This window comes from Caretta caretta, chromosome 13 (genome assembly GCF_965140235.1).
Source record: "Caretta caretta isolate rCarCar2 chromosome 13, rCarCar1.hap1, whole genome shotgun sequence".
NCBI classification, from domain to species: domain Eukaryota; kingdom Metazoa; phylum Chordata; order Testudines; family Cheloniidae; genus Caretta; species Caretta caretta.
Window position 1 is genome coordinate 17,757,349 of NC_134218.1, and position 24,342 is coordinate 17,781,690.

The following is a 24,342-nucleotide window of genomic DNA, read 5'->3' on the forward strand; positions in this document are numbered from 1 at the left end:
GGCCACTGCAGGATTCTTCCCTATGGTAAGTTCACCCAGTCACTTTTTGTGTTCCAAGTTATAGGGCTTTCCGTATATCAGAATTCATATACGGCACAGAACTTACTTTTGATAAACTTTGTTGTTTTGGAATTTTGAAGTCTTTGGAATAGTAGAATGAAGATTTGCTTCCTGTACTGGTCAACTGATTCTCTAGAAATTTAAAACAATTATTCAAGTTACAACTGTATCTTGCTAATGTAGTTTTATAGAAGGTGTATATAAGAGTTTAATTTAAAATTGAATTCAGCACTAGTATCTTTCAAAGTACATAAACATGTCTGGTCTTCAGTAATTAGGCTTGAACCTAGTTTCACACAGTTGTACTCACGGAGGCATATGCTCAATAATACTGTTGAGAAGATAGAATCCTTGATGGTCATTAGCTTTAGAGGCAATGAGCTTCTGGAACACACCTAATAATCCAGGCTGTAAGTGAAACAAATAAAAGAGCATTTTTCTCTGGTGTGACTTAGCAGATATGATAAGAAGAACTAGCAAAAGTCATGCACCTGTTTTCCTGAAAAGTATATCGAGGAGAATCAAATAAATCAATCTAACAGACAATTTAATTTTTGCAGTTAGGGACAAAAAGATTTAGTAAAAGGACATTGATGGAACCAAGTGTACAAGAGTTAGGGCTAACTTTGAAAGCTATTTGAAAGCCAAAGCTAATTCAGAACATGGCTGCCTGCCTGTTCAATGGCATTATCTGTTCAAGCCTGACTCTGTGAGGCTGGTTGGTGATGGAGGGTCAGGACATGCAGAACAGCGCTGCTGCTGCTGGAAGTTGCAGGGAGAAGCACGGAGGACATATTTGTTCCTCACCATTCCAATGCTCTTTCTGGAAGAAATCTTTGTCCTTTCCTGTTCCAGAGCTCTAATGAGAGGCACCAGCTTCTCCCATCTCACTAGCAGAACTGGGGAAACCTATTTGCATGCCAAAAGCAGCAGGGACTGGGCACAAGAATTCTACATCTACAATGGTTACTGTGTGACGCAGTGGTTGCCATCAATAAAGAAAAACGGAATGAAGAGGATGTGCAGTGTACATTGTGTTGTGTACATTATTCTTCAATTTACTATATGAGAAGTTTGAGTTTACAAAGGGAGTAAAATCTCTGCATTAATCTTGGTATCTACTAAATTTGTTAAGCTTTGGAAAGTGCGTTAGAATCTCATTTGTCTGAATTAAAAAATGCAGTGAGTTTAGATAGGTATGTTGCAGTCAAATTAACCCAACTTACAATTTTGTCAGCTGCAGCACTTGCTATTGTATTGGCACCCTTCTCTAAGTAGGCCTGGAGGAGTCTAACCAAAGGAGGAATGTTTCCTGTCCTTTCCCACAGTACTGGCTGGAGGAGATGAGGAAACAATGCCATGTAGGATGACGGGATGTCATTTTTATGCATTTCCAATAGTAGAGACATCACTTGAAACACGTATGGAATAAACTCTGTTATGAGGGAGTAGAAAATGACATTTACACACAGTTAAAAGGGTCATTATAAATTCATACAAACATTTCTCTCTGAATTATTTTTAAACCTACTATTGTTACAAGTAACACCTAAGATCCCTGTAATGAAATCTAGGAAAAAAGGCTTCTCTGCCCCCACATTTACTTATTGTATACATTTGCAAGCACTATGTAGATGTTAGAAAGCTGGAAAAACTGACAGGACAATTCGGGAGTAAGGGTAGTAAACAGGGCTATCAAGCAATTAAAAAAATTAATCGCACTCTTAAACAATAATAGAATACCATTTATTTAAATATTTTTGAATGTTTTCTACATTTTCAAATATATTGATTTCAATTACAACACAGAATACCAAGTGTACAGTACTCACTTTATATTTTATTTTGATTACAAGTATTTGCACTGTAAAAAAACTAAATAGTATTTTTCAATTCACCTAATACAAGTACTGTAGTGCAATCTCTATCATTGAAGTTGAACTTTCAAATGTAGAATTATGTACAAAAAACCTGCATTCAAAAATAAAACAATGTAAATTTTAGAGTCTGCAAGTCCACTCAGTCCTACTTGTTGTTCAGCCAATCACTCAGACAAACAAGTTAGTTTACATTTGCAGGAGATAATGCTGCCCGCTTCTTGTTTACAATGTCACCTGAAAGTGAGAACAAGCATTCTTGTAGCACAGTTGTAGCCGGTGTCGCAACATATTAATGCGCCAGATATACTAAAAATTCATATGTCCTTTCATGCTTCAACCACCATTTCAAGGGACATGCGTCAATGCTGATGACACATTCTGCTTGGTAACGATCCAAAGCAGTACAGACCAACGCATGTTCATTTTCATTATCTGAGTCAGACGCCACCAGCAGAAGGTTGACTTTCTTTTTTGGTGGTTTGGGTTCTGGAGTTTCCGCATCAGAGTGTTGCTCTTTCAAGACCTCTGAAAGCATGCTCCACACCTCGTCACTCTCAGACTTTGGAAGGTACTTCACATTCTTAAACCTTGGGTCGAGTGCTGTAGCTATCTTTAGAAATCTCACACTGGTACCTTCATTGCATTTTGTCAAATCTGCAATGAAAGTGTTCTTAAAATAAACAACATGTGCTGGGTTATCATCCAAGACTACTAGAACATGAAATAGATGGCAGAATGATAGTAAAACAGAGCAGGAGACATACAATTCTCCCCCAAGGAGATCGGTCACAAATTTAATTAACACATTTCTTTTTAATGAGCGTCATCAGCATGGAAGCATGTCCTCTGGAATGGTGGCCGAAGCATGAAGGGTCATACGAATGTTTAGCATATCTGGCACGTGAATACCTTGCAATGCCAGCTACAAAAGTGCCATGCAAATGCTTGGTTCTCACTTTCTGGTGACACTGTAAATAAGAAGAGGACAGCATTATCTCCTGTAGCGATTGGCTGAACAAGAAATAGGACTGAGTGGACTTGTAGGTGCTGAAATTTTACATTGTTTTGTTTTTGAGTCCAGTTATGTTACAAAAAAAATTTACATTTGTAAGTTTCTCTTTCATGACAAAGAGATTGCACTACAGTACTTGTATGAGGTGAACTGAAAAATACTATTTCTTCTATCATTTTTACAGTGCAAATATTTGTAATAAAAATATACCCTTTGATTTCAATTACAACACAAAATACAGTATATATGAATATGTAGAAAAACACCTAAAATATTTTATTTCAATTTTTTTTTAACACTACGATTAAAACTGATTTTTTTTTTTTTTTAGTTAATCGCGTGAGTTAACTGCAATTAATCCACAGCCCTAGTTGTAAGTTAATTGATTTTTTAAAAATGGGTTAAATTTTCAGTTGGCATGTCCTTTATGAACAAGGAGATGTTGAGATACTGTATTTTATAAATAAAATGTTTTGGGACTGTAGATATAATACATAATTCAGAATTACTACATTAACAAATATATATAGTAAGTCATTGCACAGTAAATCTTATATATTACAACACAGGATGAGAACACAGAGAGCTACTTATTGCTTTTAGTTACCTTGCACGTCATTCTGTAATATCTCAGTAAACACCATAAACAAAGCCTCTTCGAAGCTTCCAACAGCAGCAGGGTTTGCTTTGCAAGTTATCCTTATCGATAAGCATATTGATTCAAACATGTAATGGTTAAAGTGAGGTTTGCTTGGGTTCTAAAAACAAGTTATGAATAAACAATCAACTCAGACTTTGAGCCAAGTCACTTATTTAACATAATGTAACTTATACTTACATAGAAATCTAAAGCAGCATTAATCTAATTTTAGTCAAAGAATAAGGGCATTATGCTATATTTTTCTGACAAACAGTAATTCCATTGATGCTGTGGGATAAAACAGCAAGATCCACTAATATTCATTTTCTAAGTTTTTATCAGTTTTGGAAATATACAAATACAGTTTTCATAACTGGTCAAACCAAACAAATCTAAAAGTAGAAACAGCATGGGGAAAATATCTACTGAAAAAAATAAAATATTTTTCAGTTATGTAACAGTGTTCATTCAGTTCTTTATCTGTATGGAATGCTCTTTATTCTCTACAGCAAAATATAGGCTAAAAAAAGTTTATTTGGTTAGCAGTTGAAGGTAGTCTGCAGTCTTCACAGGATTGTCTATATAAAGTATAGCAGTCCAACTTGAACTGAAAAAATCTGTTAATGATCAAGAGATTTAAACATTTCAAGAGTTAATTTCTTCTTTTATGCATAACATGTCCAGCCTCCATATTTCATTGATTTAAACAACTGCCTGAGAAGTCCCCAATATAAAGGAAAATAGACAGTTTTAAGATGTGACTACCCATGACAAATCTAGATTTATATGCTAGCTGTTTGTGTATAAACAAAACCATGTACTAAAATAATTGTTATATTATAAATACACTTACAAGCTTATTTATGAAGCTTGTATTTCAAATGAAAGAGGGGAAACTTTGCAGGAACCTGTGTCTACAAGAGAGATATTTCACTGTTAGGTATGAAGAATGAGTTCCTACCAAATGTAAAAAAGCTGCTTTTATTACTTTAATTGGCAATTTATTGTGCCACAACCAGTATTTTAACAAAAACAAAAATCAGTGATTTTTAAGAAAAACAAAAGAGATTTCTGCCTTAAAAAGTAGCAGAAGCAGCTAATAGTGAAGTGAACGTTCTGCTCAGATAGCTTTCTGTTTACCTTACTGACAGCCAGCAGTTTCTGTGTAAGCTGAGCGATGAGAGAAGGGATATATGGGATTATAGCTTCCTGTAGCAGAGAAAAACTTCTCATGATAGCTGTAAATAAATTGAGAAAGAATTTTACATCCATGAAGATGCACCAGCTTGCCAGTTATACGTATACATCCTTTGATCTTATATTTGTATTATAGTAGAGCCTAAAGGCCCCAGCTACGGTTGATGAGAGAGAGAGAGGGGCCTTGTCTTGAAGAGTTTACAATCTATAGTCAAGACAAAGATTTGGGCAAATGATCATTATCCCCATTTTACAGATGGGTACAGAGATTTATATTGGGCAAATCACATAATCTGTGGCAGAGACAAGAATTAAACCCAGATCTTCTGAGTCCCAGTCCAGTGCATTAGCCACAAGACAGTAGTATATTTAAAGTCTGCTGTTAATATATTTTCCATCTAGCCTTCAGAATGAGGGACATCCCTCATCTGAGGCCTTGCTACATTTTTATCACATACAAGCCTGCTGTAAATACTATTTTGGGGGGTTCCACATTTGGGCCATGGCAAAATTAGCTATGTTAACCTGACAAATAAGCACCTGCATTTAGTATGTGTATCCACTTTTTTAAAAAAACTGCATAAATCAGGCGTGTCAAATCAGGCTTTCTGAGGCCCATAGCTACAGCAGCTTCTTACCTCAAATTAAGTCAGTTTCTCAGTGCAAAGTCTGGAGTTTCTTACCTTTCATAATATACTCATTTTCAGATGAGCCGGGAAATGTCAGGGCTTTAAAAAGGTTTGTTAGTAGCACTTCTACAAATGGTACCATTTCTGCAGCTGTAATGCTGTAGATGAAAACATAGTTTTGCAACGCTTCAGTGTTTTATTCAAAACACAATTTCTGAACAACTTAGGATATTCTGATATGAAGAGAAAAAAATCCCCATAAATGATAAAAACCCAGAGTAAAATTACTTCTAACTGAAAACTTACAGTGTAGCGTTGTTAGTCCCCCTCATAGTAAACAATCTCTCAAGAGCATGGGCTGCATAAGTATGAACCACAATACTTTCTGCTTGAAGATGATTGATTAAGAGAGGGATAGACACCAAAAGTTGTTCTTTGGGTACCTACAAAAACATAGTGACATTTATATAATATTAAAATTGACATTTTAGAATCAGATACCTGTATTTTGAGAAAACATTCACCCTAGAATTTATTTCGTTGGAACATTGCAAGTTCTGCAGGAAATCAGAAGGAATCTCAGGCAGGCTTCTCCAGTAGCTAACATCACACCCTGACCACCGGATAGCCAGAGGGCTACTACCTTGTTTCTGTCATCACCTATGTATTGCTCCCTATCAGTATGATTTTTTAAAATAATCTCTTTCTTTTGTGTTTTAGTATGATTCATAAATATTAAGGTCAGAAGGGACCATTAGGATCATCTAGTCTGACCTCCTGCACAATGCAGGCCACAAAATCTCACCCACGCACTCCTGCGATAAACCTCTCACCTATTATGCAAAGAATCTCTAAATTAAGATCTCAATATTTTTTCTCCTCTTAACTGTCTTTATGATGATCATTCTTACAGACTTCTCTAGCAGCATTTGATATACCTAAAATACTTTTCTCCCCCATTATTAGAGTGAAAAATAGCTCTGATATCCCCTATGATATCAATTTGATCAGGAATGCTTGGGGAATAAGGTACTACTCAACATGATTAAGGTAGCAGAATCAGGCCCTCTGATTTGATTTTGGGGCCCAATCCTGCTCCCACTACAGTCAATTAAAAAAAAAAGTCATACTGATTCCAATGGTGTGGAATCAGGCCCTTTTGCCTTCTGAAATAATACATAGCTGTGATTTGAAAAGCTTAGTAAAAATAGAGTATAAAACTGAAATACCTAATGTCTTCTCTTGCTACATCTCAAAAGTCAAAGGGGGGGGGGGGAAATTATTGTACTTCCTGTAACAACAGATGTCATGACAAAGGCCACTGGGCAAGCCCCAGCTAAAAGTCACTTCACTTCTCTGTGCACCATGGAAGCTTATGAGTGGAATAGAAATCCTAAATGTTCACTAATCCATCAGTAACTGAACATTAACAAGCTTTTTATACCACCTTCAGATTTAATTTATCATGGAACATGTCGTTATTGAATATCTGTTGAAGTAATTTATTATATGTTGTGTAGAAATTAGTTCATTAGGCTTGATAAGTATAAAATGACTGCAAGCTAAACGACATTAGTAATGGAAGATTAAGAAAGCAACTTACTTGGTTCCTGAAAATCATGATATACTTGATGCCATCAGCTTTAAGCACAGGAAATTCATTCACTACAAATGGAAAGGATGTTTAGTGAGCTTTCGGGCATTATTGTATATGGAGTTTATTATTTAACATAAAATTACCTACAGAGTTGACAGCAGTTCAAAGAATTCTTCACGTATCTGTACAATACATTTTCAAAATTGTATAGCGTGGACATTGCTGCAGAAGAACTTGCACAGCATGTAGCAGCTGTAAGAATGTAGTGGCTCTCTCCACATTAGCTTCGATTTTGCTTTTTATAACTTTACAATCAGATATATTAAACTCTGGATTTTGAGTTAGTATGGCGAGTTATTCATAGTCCTGACCTACAACAACATGACATGGCAGTAGCCACCACACTGATGGTAGGCCATGGAACTGATCAAGGTAACCTCGTGACACAGTTTAAAGAAGTTCCTCCAAAAAAAATTTAAGGTAGTTGGTACATGAATAGTTAACTGTATTTCTAGGATGAAGACAGCATTCTATCATGGATCAAATGGCAAGGGAATATAAAAAACCTCCCATCCTCATCCCCACCAAATACTTCCATAGAATGAACGGCTGGAGCAGAATACAAAACATTCAGTCTCCTATAACCAAACTTTTGACTTTGCTGCCTTACTCAAAAATGGGTGGGTATACACTGCAGGAAAGCATCAGCATTGTTACTCTTAAAAACCATCACTAAAAGTTAATGGCCACCAAAGAGGTTTTAGGTATGCTACAAAAGGAGCATTATGCCATACGTAACCCTGAGCTTACCATTAGCAGATTTTAAGTCGGGTTGAATATGATTCACAAAGAATTCTGTCAGATTTACAAGTTCATTGGCTTGTGTTATTCCATGCTAGAAAAAAGAAAAATCAGAAAAATCTTTTTAGACATCAACATTTATCTATTTTTTTTAACTTATTTCCAAGTGGTTTTACAGAAGGCACCCAAATTTATCTAGTTATTTATAAAGTGCTAAATCACCACAGTCTAGGTGCTACACAGGTACTCTCATTCAGAACATCCTCTCCAATTATTCTGCACACATTTGTTTTAGCATCCAGTTTCTAACTGCAATGCTAAAAGCTCAACATAAAATAGGCCCTGAATTGAGAAAGTTCTTATTACACTTGCTAATCCTATGTCAAAATACTAAATATAAAATATTAGAAAACCGTTAATTTGAATATTGAGATGCGGTCTGTTGCACAGAAATGGAGGTAAGAACTCCTGATTTCTAAGTCTGGCTTTGACAATGGCTCCTTCTCTAGGTTTGGGCAAGTCAATTAAGCTCACTGTGTCAGTTTTTCAATCTGTAAATAGGGAATTATATCTACTGAACAAAAGGGGTTTGTGGATTAGTTAATGTTTGCCAACCGAGTGTGCCAAATAACATAAATGACAGTGTTAACCACTAAATGAGGTAGGAGAGGTAAAATGGATGCTACTGTAGATTAATGTCTTAATTGCCCCAATATAGACGTGAAATCAAGTGGAGAAGTATTTCACGGCAGTTTCATAATCCTTGTAAGACTTCTCTATATCACAACCACCTAATGTATCATAACTGAGCACTGCTCTTCAGATGCTCACAACTGGAAAGCAAGAGAGTTTTGGGCAGAATTGGGGTTCTCTGGCAGAACAGCAAGAGGGAAGCTCGCATAACATTTTTTACTATGCTTGATTCCAGACAATTTTATTAGTCTCTCTTAAGGCCATTCTAATTCATATACTGTGGGCTAAATTCTGATCACCAATTTTAAACTGGTGTAATGTCATTCCCTTCAATGAATTTATTGCCAGTATATACCATGTAACAAACTCAATCAACCTTTGGTACATAATAGTTTAGTCTCCTGCAGACTGTAATACTTTGGTCTCATTTTCGTCCTTGAGTTTAATGTGCAAGTGCTGGGTGACGGTAGCAGTCTGTGATATGTAGGGGGTCAGATAATCCAGTGGTCCCCTAGTGTCTTAAACTCTGATGTCTGTATAGATACATTATGGTTTAAAACGAAAGGCATGTAAAAGTACCTTCTGTGTCTGAGCTTTGGATGCCAAAGATGTTACAAGGTAAATGGCTGCATCTTTATGCTTCCAGTTGACAGATGGATTCTTTGCATATTCTTGCAGCATGGAATTAACATAGCCAGAGAAGATCCCTGTTACAGGTCCTTCAAAAAACTTGCATAAGCCTCGTACTAGATCACAGGCTGCTCTGCGTCTGGTATCAATATCTGTATAAAAAAATAAATAAAAAGATTTGTATATGAAAGAATGAATGGATCTAGGTCACATTCCTACCTAATATAGTTTATACGGACTACCAACAACTATTGCCATGTACAGTATTAAGTTAAATATTTTATTTACTGTTATGAACATAGAATGGATAAGTTTAAAATCATGCATAAAATTTAAGCAGTAGATTAACAGTGTTAAACAATATTCTAGGATATAGGCAAAGATATGTAACACTGCTGATAGCATGCACTCCAGATTTACTGCCTAATGAAAATTTTTTGACAGGCATGCAAGGAGTTTTCTTTTTTATCGTAATTTTCTCTTTACCCTTACAATAAAGTGCCTTGGCTAGTAAATTTGCATAACAATTTTGTAAAGTGTTCTTTTTGTTTCCAAAGAGAAAATGTATGCACTAGAGCTTATTCTAGACAAAACTCAAGATATGGAATGACCTTTTAAAAAATGGATTAAAAACGTAAGGTTTCCAACAGGCTAACACAAGTACCAAGTAACACCCTACTTTCCGTAACTGTTTGCAGTCTTTTTGCCCAACTAATTTCCAACATAATATAACTAAGGTAAGGGAAATCAGAACCAGATTCAGATGCAACAGGCTATCTTCCTAGTACCCCAAGTAGCCTCAAAGTTCATATAAAATGTAACCAATTGCCTAAATTCAATAAGAGTGATATACTAGGTCATAAGAAGTCTCTCTACAGCCCTGGGACCAACATGGCTACCCCACCACCGCCTATTATGTCATTGAACTTCAGGATCATCATGAATAAATGCCAACAGCGGAGGCAGTGTTGCCCAGTAGATAAGAGCTCAGAAGACCTGGGCTCTATGTCTGGCTCTGCCACGGACCTTTAAGATGACCTTGGGCAAGACACTTCACCTCTACACCAGTTCCCCAACTGTAAAGTGAGGCATTTTGAGATCAAAGGCTGAAAAGCACTCCATAAGAACTAGGTATTATTATTGTTGTACATCTGAAGTGTGGCTAATTCCAGATAAGAGTGGTAGTATTTAAACTCTGCTATGTCTTTCAGTTGCAACACAGATTTTTAACCACTCTCTTTCCTATTAGTTTAAAAAAAACTGATCAATGTTATTTTGCATGATGGTCTACTTTCTCAAGATTTGGATAAAGACTCTTTAGAATTGATTTTGGAAAGGACCTTCTCCAAGTGTAAAAATAAAGATATATAAACTTCAGTAAACTACTTCAGTTCTTTGGCATTATGTTTAAAAGTGTAAAATATTTCCAGTATACATGTGCATTACCAGATCCTTCCAAATCCCTTCTTATATATTCTTCAGAATTATCTTCAAAAGCTTCTTCATCAGCAGCTGCAGAGAAAATAGATCATTTATGAGATACACTAATGAGAACTCACTTGTTTGTTTGGTTCTTGGCAAAGAATGGAGATAATTTGGGTCAACATCTATGGTTTAACAGTGTTTTGTGAAATTAATGGGATTAAGAAATCTCGTGAGCTACTACGCAGCATATTGGCCTTGATACCTAACAAGTGACACAATGAGCTTTAACTGACAAATGTAACTCCTTTTCTTTCACGTTCATGAGCTGTTGTACATTGGATGTAGAAAAGATGGGGCACATTCAATATATTTTAAGTGTATTTGAATCAAGAGGCTTTCAAACTCATGCACTAGAAAAAAAGGAAGCTTCCAATTGCTGCAATAAATTTTCGTTACAAGTTAAGTCTTGCTGGCACCAGGATCAAAATGATTCAGATGAGCTAGACAGATGGACCACTCAAGCTTGATGGGGTAAATTCTCCATGCTCCACCTCGTTACACTGCCTGAATTATTCTGGTGTTCGCTCTAATAACTTTAAAAATTCAAAGTAATAGCTTGATTTGAAATTACAAGAGAAAGAACTGCCATCATTCCTTCCCAAACTGAATTTTCCTACTTGATCATTTCCACAGCAACTCAACAGATTAGCATACTATTAGAGAGACTTGGTTTGACTCTTGTGCAAGGGTGCATAGGGCCCAATCGTGCAGCCTTTACATTATTAACAAAACCACCACTATACCCAAAGTTATCCTTTACTGGTCATAGTCGCTACTAATATGCCTTAAAAAAAAAAAAATTAATTACCTCTAAATTCCATGTTGGGAACAATAACTTTTTCACAGATGCTTGTCAGGGTATTCTGATCTTCAAACAGATGTTTATAATGTGGTCTCTCACAAACTGAGGCCAGAAATTGGATTGCATTGCTTACCAACTAGAAGATAAAACAGACCCATTTTTAGCATAACTGAACTGTTTATTCTAAAACTGGATGGAAATATATAACAACTTACCAAGTCGTATTTAACTTCCTGGCCTGTTGTGACCAACAAATTCCAGATCGCTGTGACAAAACGAGGCAGGTAAGGCTGGAATTCTTCATCATATTTTTGAGCATACAAAGCAGCATTATCACAAATTTGGGATTTCAGTAGCTCCAATAATCCAGCTTCCTCTTCATCCTCATAAAACATAACTAAAAACTCAAACACGCAAATTTCAACACTAGTGAACAGTCAGCTTCCAAACCAAAAAAAAAAAGAGGGAATTATTTTATAATGCTGTTGTACTGGTGTTTCACAATTCTAAATATAAGGAAATATAGGAATAAATGGTCAGTTCTCACAATAGAGAGAAGTAAATAACAAGGTCCCTCAAGGATCTGGACAGGGACCAGTGCTGTTTAACATATTCGTAAATGATCTGGAAAAAGAGGGTGAACAGTGAGGTTGCAAAGTCTGCAGACAATACAAAATTACCCAACATAGTTAAGCCTAAAGCTGTCTATAAAGAGTTAGAGAAATTTCAGAAAACTGGGCAACAAAATGGCAGACAAAATTCAGTTCTGAAAAATGCGAAGTAATTTATATTGGAAAATATAATCCCAATTATACAGACAAGATGATGGGGTCTAATTTAGCTGTTACCACCTAAGAAAGATCTTGGCGTCATTGAGCAGATGTTTTCAGAGAACTATCAACAATGTGCAGCAGCAGACAAACAAGCTAACAGAATGTTAAGAACCATTAGGAAAGAGATAGATCAGACATAAAAGCATTACGTTACTATATAAATCCATGATATGCCCAACACCTTGAATACTGTGTGCAGTTCTGGTTGCCCCATCTCAAAAAAGATACATTAGAATTGGAAAAAATACTGAGAAGGGCAACAAAAAATGATTGGGGTATGGAGCAGTTTCCATCTGAGGAGAGATTAAAAAGACTGACTGTTTAGCTTGGAAAAAGAGGCGACTAAAGGGGGATATGATCGAGGTCTATAAAATCATGACTGGTGTGGAGAAAGTGAACACGGAAGTGTTATTTATTCCCTTCACATAACACAAACTAGGGGGTCACCCAATGAAATTGATAGGCAGCAGGTTTAAAACAAAAAAGGAAGTACTTCTTCACACAACACACAGTCAACCTGTGGAACTTATTGCCAGGGGATCTTGCAAAGGCCAAAACTATAACAGAGTTCAAAAAAGAATTAGGTAAGTTCACAGAGGATAGGTCTATCAATAGCTCTCTCCCAACACTGTGCAGCAACTACACAAGCCACATTAAACCGCAGCAGCGCTTTAACATTGCCAGTGTAGACAAGCCCTTAGTCACTCCTTCCCTCTGCAAACATTTGAACAGAGGCAAATTTTAAGGAATACTTACATCAGTCTGTAAAAGTTTGTTATCTAAAGTTAAAAGACTATGAAAATTTGTCATCCAGGTTTCCATGTGATCTTCAAAAAACTCAGGAAGATCCTGTGAGGGGAAAAAAGTATGAAAGAAATGCACATTTTAAGTTCATTCCTGGTTATATTAGTTTGGTAGCTTTATACAGTTACTGTCCACTGTTCATTAACAATTTATTTTATCAAAAAGGAAGATGGACAAGGACATAGGAAATAATGCAAGACCCTGGCATAGAGACTTCACACTATAGCTTCTATCTCTATTATTTGTTTGCAGAATCCACTTCAGGGGATGTTGGGAGCCGTGAGGGATTTTCCTCTCTGAAAGATGGTGGGGGAGAGGCGATTCCTGGTCCTTTTTGTCCTAACTAAAGACACCCTCACTCCTCGCCCCCTTAGCCTCAAAACACAAAAGCACAGGCCACCCCTTTTGCTCAATCCTACTCTTCAGTCCAAACGAAGGAAACAGGAGTAGACTCCAACAGTCTAAGGGGTACATTTATCACATTTCAAGGGCCTGGACTCACATGGGTGCTTTGCATAGTATAGAGAGTCTAAAAGTTTGCTTTTAGCGTGTTTTTAAACACAGATATGCTTGTTTTATATCTTAGTGATTCTGTGGCAATAAAAAAAATAGTGAAATTATGCTGCTATCAAACTTAAAGTTAATAAAAAGAAAAGGAGTACTTGTGGCACCTTAGACACTAACCAATTTATTTGAGCATAAGCTTTCATGAGCTACAGCTCACAGCCAGTTTATTTGAGCATAAGCATAAACCAGTTTATTTGAGCATAAGCTTTCGTGAGCTGTAGCTCATGAAAGCTTATGCTCAAATAAACTGGTTAGTCTCTAAGGTGCCACAAGTACTCCTTTTCTTTTTGCGAATACAGACTAACACGGCTGTTACTCTGAAAGTTAATAAAATCCCTTCTTATTTGATTTGCTTGAGACGGTTTATAACTGTTTTCTGTCAACCCTTATTATACATGCAAAATAGTTTGACGCTTGGGAAACAATGTCCACTGAACCTTTACCACTACTCTTATAATTAAGGTTGAAGACTCCTACAAAACCAGAAAAGGACAAAATTGACATTCTCGATCATTTTCATTATTGTTCACCTTACAATAAGCAACAAAAGCTTTTCAGGCTCCTTTATGCATCATGAAGAAGCAGAGTGGCCACAAATTCAGGGTTTTTGTTTTTAATAGTCTTTTGCAATTCACCTGTAACTAGCTACCCTTGTATTTTTGCCCCTCTGATCTGCTACTTAGAGTTTACTAGATCAGGAAGAGAGACTAAAATTAACTATAGGTTGGCAAACATGTTAGTCAGTCTCAAGCTCTGCCTATTCCCTAGCGTAGGCACAGGTTACTGCTTTTTACCTTGACCAGATAACATGCACCAGAGGGGACCTTAAATTGATTGTACAGCAAAAAGCATAACAGCTTAAAGCATAACAACTCTGGCTCTTTCAGAGCAGACCCAATAATTACGAACAATAAATTAAGATTCACCTGAAAATTTAAACTGTAGAACAATTTTGCAATCTGAATTAGAGAAGAGAAGAGAACCTTCAAAGCACTGGCATCATTTGCATGGGTGCTGCAAAGTTCAATGGTGGCCTAGAAAAGAAGAAAGGATTAATAGGAAACATGAACAGAAATGTATTGGGTGTATTGCAAATGCCATGTAATGTTACAATTTTATTGACAGCACATGCAGAGAACTGATTATTTTAGTTCTGTCATCCTGGTTTCAGTTTAAAATTTAGTATGTTTCTATTTCTAAATAACTTGTATTCCATAAGAATTCACAAGTAAGTCAATTTAAAGTGTTAAATCATCCCTAAAAGAAGATCAAACAACTCTCAGAAATAATGCTGTACCTTAAAGAGATTTGTCAAGGGCTGTGCAAAGGCATCAAGGACAAGTTTGATTTCTGTCCACAGTTCATTTGATTTAAACTCATGGCGGTATCTGGCAAACAAAGGGAGAGGCAGGGAAAAAAAATAGTAATAGCACTTCATTCCAATTTAACTTGCATCTAATTATTTATAAGGAACTCTGAATCTTGAGACAAGTCAAGTCAGCAAATACAAGAACTAAATGCTACAGTTAAAACTGTCCATGTAAGGTATGAAATTCAATAACCACTTAAATAAAGCTACTAATCATTATAAAGTCAGTAACTTCAATTAGAAGCCACAAATGATTAACACAACCACAAAATTCAATTTAATAAGCAGAGGTACGTGCATTTTAGTAGAAATTCTGGAATCCACACACTTATCCGTTAATACCTTTTAAATAACGAGTGTGCAGTGCGAAGGACTCCATTAATGACATGGAAATCTCCACTCTGAAAACGATTCACCATTTCGGTCAGCAGGTCTGGCCATTTCTGAGGGAAGTCTTCCCTGCCAATAATGCTAATGGCGTCACTTAACTGGAAAGGAAACATAACCATTATATCATACCATTTGTGAATAGCATAGTGATCAGTACTTAAATACGACAGTTACTCTTGGGGGAATTTTGCATCACTGCTGGTGGCTCCTACCACCAGCTGGGTAGGGGAGTATAGGACTTCCTCTTCCCCTGCAGAGAGCAGCAAGGGTTGGGTCAGACCCACCCCCAGAAACCTCCCCACGCTGCAGGAAGCTCTGCACTCCACCCTGCGCTTCCTGCCCCCATCGCACCTCAGCCATGGTGGGAGGGGTCACAGGTGCTCAACCCCCATGCATCCGGACCCCCCATATCCAGAGCGCCCCACTCCCCCCGAAATGCCTCAGTCTCCTGCACCAGAACCCCCACCACAGTGATCCTCACCTTCCCTGCAACCGGACCCCTGCCAAGCCCCTCCCCCCTGCATCTGGACCCCCACCCTGCACCCAGACCAACCTGCTGAGCCCCAACCACCTTCACCTGGATCCCCCTGTAGAGTCCCATTCCCCCAGCACCAGGAACCCCCACCAAAGAGCCTCTGCATCCGTATCTCTCCCTCCAACCACCCAAACCCAGATTGCCCCACACAGAACCCTCTCACCCCGCACCTGGATTCCCCCACACTTGGATTCTACTGGGCTAAACCTGCTTGCCTCACACCTGGATGAGGGCCAGGGCTAGGCATGCAAGACTCTGCCCCCCTCTCACTTGCTATCTTGGTACATATGGCATGAAGGGGCAGGGCCCTGGGGTGTTTCTGGGGCAAGTCCGGCCCTTGCACTGTGTTAGGGTCTGGTGCAGCCTCACCACTGAGTCCGTGTCCCGAGATGCAGGGCAGCTGCAGGGTGATCTCCCACCTCCATGCAGCCAGTGGCCTATGCTCCACACTGCTGGAGTCTCCACATTTACTTATTGACAAATGAAATATGCAGAATTTTGAAATACTGTGCACAGAATTTATTTTTTTTATACATACACACACAGTAAACTCTTTGGGAGACCCCAGAACACGACTGATCTCCCATTAGGGCTTCTAGGCACAACATCCTCCCGAAGGTCTCAGTGAAGCAATCTTACCTGTTTTTGAATTTGTTCTGGACTGCTAAGCATCAAGTGTACTATGTTGCCTTTAATAGCTATCCTGTCTGTTTCACATATTTTGTTTGGTTCATCTTCAATCTAAAAAGTAAAACATTAGTTAATTATGAGACATCTATTACTCCTCTGTGCAATGAAAGGAAAAAATACTCCAAATATTTTTAGTTTTCTTTACATAAATTGAGCATGTTGCACCACAATAAGGAAATCCAGTGTAGAAAACTGAGTGTCTGCCAACATGTTTATTTTTAATGATATAACTCTGCCTGTGATGGAACTATAATAGCAATCTCCACAGATAAACCAAGAAAATTAAATGCTTCTATAAAATTAGGGACTACACTTTCTCCTTCAGAATTACTGGTTTGAAGAGGCTGGCCAGCCACCTCAAAATGGACACCTATAGGTGAATTTGAATTAAATTAAGGTATTTCTCTGTTGGGTGGGTGAAGTTAACCTAGAATCCAGTGAACTTCAAACAATGAATAAGTAATTTCAAAGCACTGCCACATACACAAAATAAAACTGAAAACTACTAGAGAAAGGTTTTTTTTTTTTCAATCTGAGATTTATAGTTATTGACCCCTTGCTGAGCAGTAGCAAAACTCAGGGCCTTGCAAGATCAGCTTCCTATTTGGAGCAGAAATAAGTGAGAGTGAACCTCTTAATGTAAAAAGAAAAGGAGGACTTGTGGCACCTTAGAGACTAACCAATTTATTTGAGCATGAGCTTTCGTGAGCTACAGCTCAAGTTTGTTTATTTACAAGACGCATAAATCCTGTTTCCTTGAACAGGACTTATAATGAGCAGCACATAGGCATCCCCCTCTTACAGCAGCCTCGGGAAAAGTAGCTCTGCCCTGTCACCAGAAGCATCTTGTGCCTCTGACTCTCTTCTCCAAGGCCTATCAAGTCTAAAGCCTGGTCTACACTACAAAGTTATGTCATCATCAGCCATTTTGCATCAGCCTAGTTGAACGTGTCCAATTTTGTCTCCCACCAACGTAAACTGTCCATTATGCCAACATAGTAACACCACCTCCCTGAGCAGCACTGAGCCATGGTCAACGTACTGAGGTTGACACAGAGTGAACGCAGACACTGCATTACCTATGTTGACCCTAACAGTCCTCCAGCAGCTGTCTCATAATACCTGAAACTGACCATTCCGGTTACAATTGTGAACTCCACTGCCCAGGCATCAGAGAGACCGGAAGCACCCACCCCCCCGTTAAAGCCCTTCAAATTTTTGAAATGTCTTTTCCTGATTGTCCATCTTGGTGAGGACAACTACCAGTTTTCCATTGTTCTGGACAACTGCCCAGCTCACCACATCAGCTACATGCTCCAGACATGCCCCTGCCAGGAGCAGACAGGATTGGATTTCCTGGGCCTGTGCAGTCACAGCTACAGACCATCCATAGAAACATGGACGTCTATAAGCAGATTGCATAGGGGAGGCAGAAGGGGTATGACAGGAAGCAGTTTCAAAGCAAAGAAATGGCGGAAGACATACCAGAAGGCCAAGGAAGCCAACAGTCGATTCAGTGCCAAGCTGAAGACCTGCCACTTTTATAAAGAGCTGCATGCCATACTTGGTGGATACTCCACCACCATCCCACACTTCCCCATGGATACCACTGAGAAGCCCAAATCACAGGCCCCTGATATGAACAGCAAGGATGAGGATGACGACGGGGGACATGCAACTGGAGGGGCGGGGAGAGGGTGTGTCCAGCTATGCCACAAGCCAGGACCTAATTGAGACTTCACTGCAGTCCAGGCAGTTGAGCAAAGACAAGCCCATGCCTGCGTAAAAATGGTGCCAGTATTCAGTGCCATTGCCCTATACTCATAATTTTATGCAACTGAGCAATTCCCCCCTTCATTTCCCTCATCCCTGGCAGGGCATATCATAGCTGAAGCTGTGAGTGGCGTTGCGCACAAACACGCTGAAGCAGGAATGTCAACCTCTTGTTTAACATTTTAGGGGAGCAAGGGAAGGGAGTTCTGAATCTTAACTTTAGTTTTCCATTGTGACTATACTGAAAAAGGTACCTCTGTGTTTTATCTGTTGCTGCTGCAGTTGCAGCAATCAGGGGTTTCCCTTCCACACCAGGGGAGCGTCTGAGCCAGAGAAGGAAGAGAAAGAGGAGGACTTGGGACAACATTTTCAGCAAGATCTTGCAAGCATCAGACTGTGAACTGAGGACCTGGAGGATGAATATTGCAAAACTGTAGGGAGATGGAAAGATCAGACAGGAGAAGGGCCCAGGAGTTGGTGAGGGAGATGCACCAGGTCATAAAGGGGCTTCTCTGGCAACAAACACAGATGCTGCAGACTCTTCTGGACCTAATGGTTCTACAATCCAGGCTCACCTCCCGCTGAAGTCCATGGAGAACTCCAGTATACCCCACATTCCACGTGGCATCAGGGGCCACAATCCTACCCCTACTGCTTCACACTGGGGGACATTAAAGACAACCACAACTTCACATACACTGACCTGTTAAGAGCCACGACTGCTGTATGTGAAGCTAAAATGGACATGAATGTTCCTTCCCCTTCTTTAAGCTCTGTTCCACAAGTCTATTAAGGTTTTAATGCATTTAGTTTTAATTGGCACAGAATTTTTTTTTTTTGAAGTGTTTTCATTTACTCAAGAAAACAGTATTGTTTGGAAAATAATTCATCTTTATTAGTTTCCAACATATGCTGCAGAATGCCTGACTGTACTGAAAGCACACACTTTAGTTGTTATTATACATTGTAACACAATTCACAGGATCAGTGAACAAAGTGTAATCATCAGACATGTACCAAGCACGACACAATTTGTAACAAGCCCCCAAACTATAGGGCCAGGTAGAGCACTGTACAGCACAAAGCATTACTGTGGCTTGCTGTTAATGTGCTCTTTCAAAGCCTCCCTGAGCTATATAGCTCCAAGCTGAGGTCTTCTGATAGCCCTTATGTCTGGCTGCTCAAACTCAGCGGACAGCTACTGCACCTCTGCCCTCTACCCCAGCAACTACTATTCCCCCTTTGCTTCACAGATATTATATAGGACACAACAGGCAGCTATGACCATTGGGATATTTTTCTTCCCAAGATTAACTTTCGTGAACACCACCAGTTCCCTTTCAGTCTACCAAAAGCACATTCATTCAACTGTCATTCTCCAACTGCTGAGCCAGTAGTTGAATCTTTTCTTGGTGCTATTGAGATGGCAAGTATATGGCTTCATGAACCAGGGGAGTAAAGAATAGGCTGGGTCCCTCAGGATCAGTATTGGCATTTCAACATCCCTAATGGTAATCCGCCGATCAGGAAAGAGCCCTTGCTTGTAGCTTTCTGAACAGTCCTGTGCTGTTAAAGATGCAAGTGTCATGCACCGTCCCTGACCAGCCAACACTGATGTCAGTGAAGCGTCCCTGGTGATCCACCAACGCATGCATAACCATTGAAAAATAGCCCCTTCTCATGATGTACTCTGTGGCAAAGTGGTCTGGTGCCAAAATAGACACATGCATGCCGTCTGTTGCTCCACTGCAGTTCAGGAAACCTCCAGCTGCAAATCCACGCATTATGTCCCGCACGCTGCCGAGAGTTACAGTCCTGTGTAGTGGGAGATGATTAATGGCCCTGCACACTTGCATGACAACAATCCCCAAAGTGGATTTTTCAACTCCAAAATGACTTTGCAATGACAGCAGCAATCTGGCATTGCAAGTTTCCACAGTGTGATCGCCACTCACTTCTCCACTGTCAGTGCAGCTCTCATTCTTGTGTCACTGCTCTGGAGGGCTGGGGCAAGCTCAGCACACAGATCCGGGAATGTGGCCTTGCACATCCAAACATTCTGCAGCCAGTGCTCATCATCCCAAGCCTGCATTACAATGCGATCCCATTAGTCAGCACTTGTTTCCCAGGACCAGAAGCAGTGCTCCACCACTGGCACCTGCTCCACATACACCAAAAAGAATCTTGAACTAGTTCTCACTATGTCCCACAGCAATCTGCTCTTCACAAAATCATCAAGTTCTCCACGGCTCTTCAAATACCAGAGGATTGTGTGTCCTATGCCTGCAATACTCACGACAATAGTTCAGAGCTGTGCATGCTCCATGCTTCTGTCAGAGACGGTGGACAGCAACAAGTTCCACGTGGGGTCACGGGATTTTCAAAACAGGCATGAAAATTATGGGATAGAGATGGCATTATGGGGTAGAGAAAGTCGTATGAGGAGAACTTGAACCCCACAGTCCCAGTCACCCCTGCGTGACTCATACCCCACCACGAAATGCCAAAACTTTCCAAAACATAGGGCACTTAACGATGGGGAGCTGCACACTGGGTTACCTACCCATGGCGCACCGCTTCGTTCCTCGAAACAAGCATTCCTGGCGCATACGTGAAGCGCTGACATAAGGAGCCAAGTGTGCATTTGCACAAGTGATAGACTAACTGTGGCAGCTTTATGCAAGCATAACTTGTGTCAATAAAAGTTTGTAGTGCAGACGTGACCTATGTGCTTGATAAACTCTTTTTCCTCCCTTTTTCCTCCCCCAGCCCTTGAGCTTTATACCTCAGAGATACCTAGCCCAAGGCTGCTCACTAAGACCACATGGCCTAGAAAGGTGAACCTGGGCACATACTCTGTACAGCTGCTCTGCAACACAAGTGAATCCCAGCATTTCAATTGCCAGACAAAGGGAGTACTTGAACCCACATGGCATCCTTAATGACTCTTTGGATGCACCTACTACATGGCATCTTTATCCTGAGTGCTTGTAATAATTAGGAAACCATTGGCACCTTTTGGTATAACTGTATGCTGGGTACTAATTATGACAACAACAAATGCAAGGTTTCATATAAAGAAGTGTGATATGACAGCGTCCATTTAAATTGTTGTAAGACAGACACCAAAGGCCTTCAATTTTACATCACTAATATAGTCATCCCATTTGTAATGGAAAATTCACATTCTGATTTAACAGCTAGTTTGTGTTAATCCTAAAGCATTTTTTCCAGCATTATAAAATTTATACTTTGAAGATTTTCAGACACACAAATGACAGTTAGGCATCTAACTCCCATTAACTTTCAGTGGGAATTCAGCATTTAGCTGCCAGGTATACCTACAAAAATCTCCCCACATTGTCAGGGTTGATAGGTCCCAAATGTAGTTGATTTATCCATAAATTAAATTTCACTACAGCTGAATATTTTGAACAAAGAACGCTCCAGGATCTCCAAAATAAGAACAATTTTAAGTACCAACATCTCTGTAAGTGAGAGACTAAAACGATATAATGCCCATGTGTGGACACTCTTTAAACTGGTTAGCTTAAGTCAGTTACAACCTGACCTAAGCTAAACTGATTTAAAGAGCGTCTGCATACAAAATTCTTTTGGTTTATATCAATTGGTTTACAAAAAAAATAATCACACCTTTAGTTGAAATGAAGCAACTTTGTGTTTAGACCAGGCTTGCACTACTGTCTTCTGTATTTTTTGCAGAAATGTGAATGTCAAATGCTATATTCTTCCTTCACCATTTCATTATCCTGCTCTATTCTCATGATTCAGCAAGGGAGTGAAATTAACAAGAATCCTACCGTCTTCTCTCAAGCTTCAAGAACCCAAATGTTGTCAATTCCTATCCTATCAATAAGTCAAGATCTGTACTTGTTTTCTGAACGATCCATCTATTATCTCTCAAAGCACGGGTATGCAACATTCTCCATGATTACTGTTCACATAAGAATAGTTTACTGCGAAACCTTATATTACATTTTATCACAACTATTCACCAAAATACCTACAATTCTCCAGTTTCTTTTAATATAATTCTTGAAAGTTACAGAGGCACAGACTTTGATGACATTATCTTGCGACTTTTCCAGCAGCGTTAAGAGTAACAATGGGTAATTCTGGTTTCCTTCAACTGATTCGAGAAACTTCTCCGCTGTAAGACAATATGCTAAATTTAACAAAAAATGCATTAGCTTTTACACAGAGCCCTATCATTCTTCAACATTGAAATAGAAAACAAAGCACCATTTAGTAATTAGACTAAATTCATGAGTGTGTGTCTCAAGAAGAGAAGTATGTAAATAGAATGCATTTTTATTTCAACACAAATTGACAAATATTAAGTAATAGTGGTGCTAGAGCGTTTCCCAAAAGTTTTGAATGCAGAGCGAGCTGTGGAAATATTGCATCCTCACCATTTCTAAAAAGCCATGAACTCCCAGCAGCAAATCCCAGATTTTTAATTAGCATTATCCATGTTTGGAAATAGCATTTGCTTCTTTTCATTAACAACCATATGAAGATATATAAGATAATTTGAAATTAGGAAAAGAAGGGAAATGGAACAGAAGGAAAACAGGGAGAAGAGTTATGGATAGCTTTTATTTACACACTTTGTCACAGGTTCCTTAAAAGACTCAACTCCTTTAGAAACTAACCCAAAACAGTTTAAGGCAGGAAAAAGATCACATCTAATAAACTGCAGTGGCAGTTCAGGCAGACAGAAGAGCTAAGCAGATACTATGCACAGGACTGGCTCTAGGCACCAGCAAAGCAAGCACGTTCTTGGGGCAGCACAATTCCAGGGGCGGAATTCCGGCCACTTTTTTTTTTTTTTTTTTTTTTGCTTGGCCAGTTGTGGTCTCGGAGCAGCAAAAAAACCTAGAGCCTGCTCTAACTATGCTTTTCAGCCAAGTGCTACGCATTTTTAACTATTTTACCTGGACGCCGTATAGAAGGATCTGGGTCTAGTGTCTTCTTTAGATATTCTGTTAAAGTCTGTAAATTGGCATCACTGAGCTCCATAACTGCAGAACCTAAAATGCATAAAATATTTGGTTAAGAATTCAGAGTAAAAAATGGTTTCTATGCAATCTATTTACCAGCCCAATAGGCTGTGCACAAAATTATTTAGGATTTACATTTTCATTTGAAATTTCAGAAAGTGCATTCATCACCTGTATTATATCCAAGCAAAGCTGATGTGAAATTAAATACATCCCTAAAGCAGAAAGCATGACATTTTTCTCAATTATGTATGACTGCTAACAACTATTTTATTAGTTAGCCGAGCACCTAGAGAATTGAAAACAGAACAGTTTTAAGTTCTTTGGAGAGTTGACTCTTGTTTAAAGGCACATTACAAAAGAAACTGCTGGTAAAAAACATTCAGTATAAAATTAATACCCTCTAAACAGAAAGCTGTTCCAAGCCGAAACCAACCTATGTTACTCTTCCTCTCCCCTCATTGTCCTATACATATTTTCAGGTTCACCTCAGTGAGCTGTTACCTTCACAGCTTAGTTGAGATCATTCAAGTGACAATATCATCATTCAACCAGAGTCAAGACACATTTCAATTTTGTTCAAGCTCTTTTTCTCCCTCTCCTTTTCCCAGATTGGTCTATTTTTCTTTGCTGTTCCAAGCAGCACTTTCTTATCCTATTGTTTAGGCAAAAATAAGATTGGACTTCTCTTCAGTGAGCCATCCTTAGACGTCTTCCTTCTCAAAAAGGAGATGGTTTTAATTGTTGCTGCCAACTGAAGAATGTATAATCTGCTATGAGAACACACACAGGCACTTTTCCACTGGAGTATCAGCAGATACTACTACAATCCAAACCAAAGCCTGGTGTCCCATTTTAGTATTGATCACCAAGCCACAGCAACTTCTAACGTACCTACAAATGCATTCAGCCTCCATCTTGTTGAGCTAAT

General features: G+C 38.9%; 1 protein-coding gene across 4 annotated transcripts in view; it reads right to left on the reverse strand.

Annotated features, from left to right (window-relative positions):
• Positions 1-24,342, reverse strand: part of CSE1L (chromosome segregation 1 like) — a 35,278-nt gene that overhangs the window by 4,903 nt on the left and 6,033 nt on the right. For all 4 annotated transcript variants that reach the window (XM_075118776.1, XM_048819980.2, XM_075118775.1 and 1 more), the window contains exons 2-21: positions 23,346-23,441; positions 22,416-22,558; positions 16,564-16,665; positions 15,342-15,487; positions 14,928-15,018; positions 14,557-14,664; positions 13,016-13,108; positions 11,642-11,809; positions 11,433-11,562; positions 10,586-10,651; positions 9,089-9,291; positions 7,826-7,910; positions 7,022-7,083; positions 5,725-5,861; positions 5,473-5,576; positions 4,733-4,830; positions 3,560-3,710; positions 1,287-1,495; positions 371-468; positions 107-192 (exon numbers count right to left, since the gene is read on the reverse strand). In XM_075118776.1, coding sequence (XP_074974877.1) covers positions 107-192; positions 371-468; positions 1,287-1,495; positions 3,560-3,710; positions 4,733-4,830; positions 5,473-5,576; positions 5,725-5,861; positions 7,022-7,083; positions 7,826-7,910; positions 9,089-9,291; positions 10,586-10,651; positions 11,433-11,562; positions 11,642-11,809; positions 13,016-13,108; positions 14,557-14,664; positions 14,928-15,018; positions 15,342-15,487; positions 16,564-16,665; positions 22,416-22,558; positions 23,346-23,430 — 2,365 coding nt within the window. In that variant the 5' untranslated portion in view covers positions 23,431-23,441. The remainder of the gene's footprint in view (positions 1-106; positions 193-370; positions 469-1,286; positions 1,496-3,559; positions 3,711-4,732; positions 4,831-5,472; positions 5,577-5,724; positions 5,862-7,021; positions 7,084-7,825; positions 7,911-9,088; positions 9,292-10,585; positions 10,652-11,432; positions 11,563-11,641; positions 11,810-13,015; positions 13,109-14,556; positions 14,665-14,927; positions 15,019-15,341; positions 15,488-16,563; positions 16,666-22,415; positions 22,559-23,345; positions 23,442-24,342) is intronic.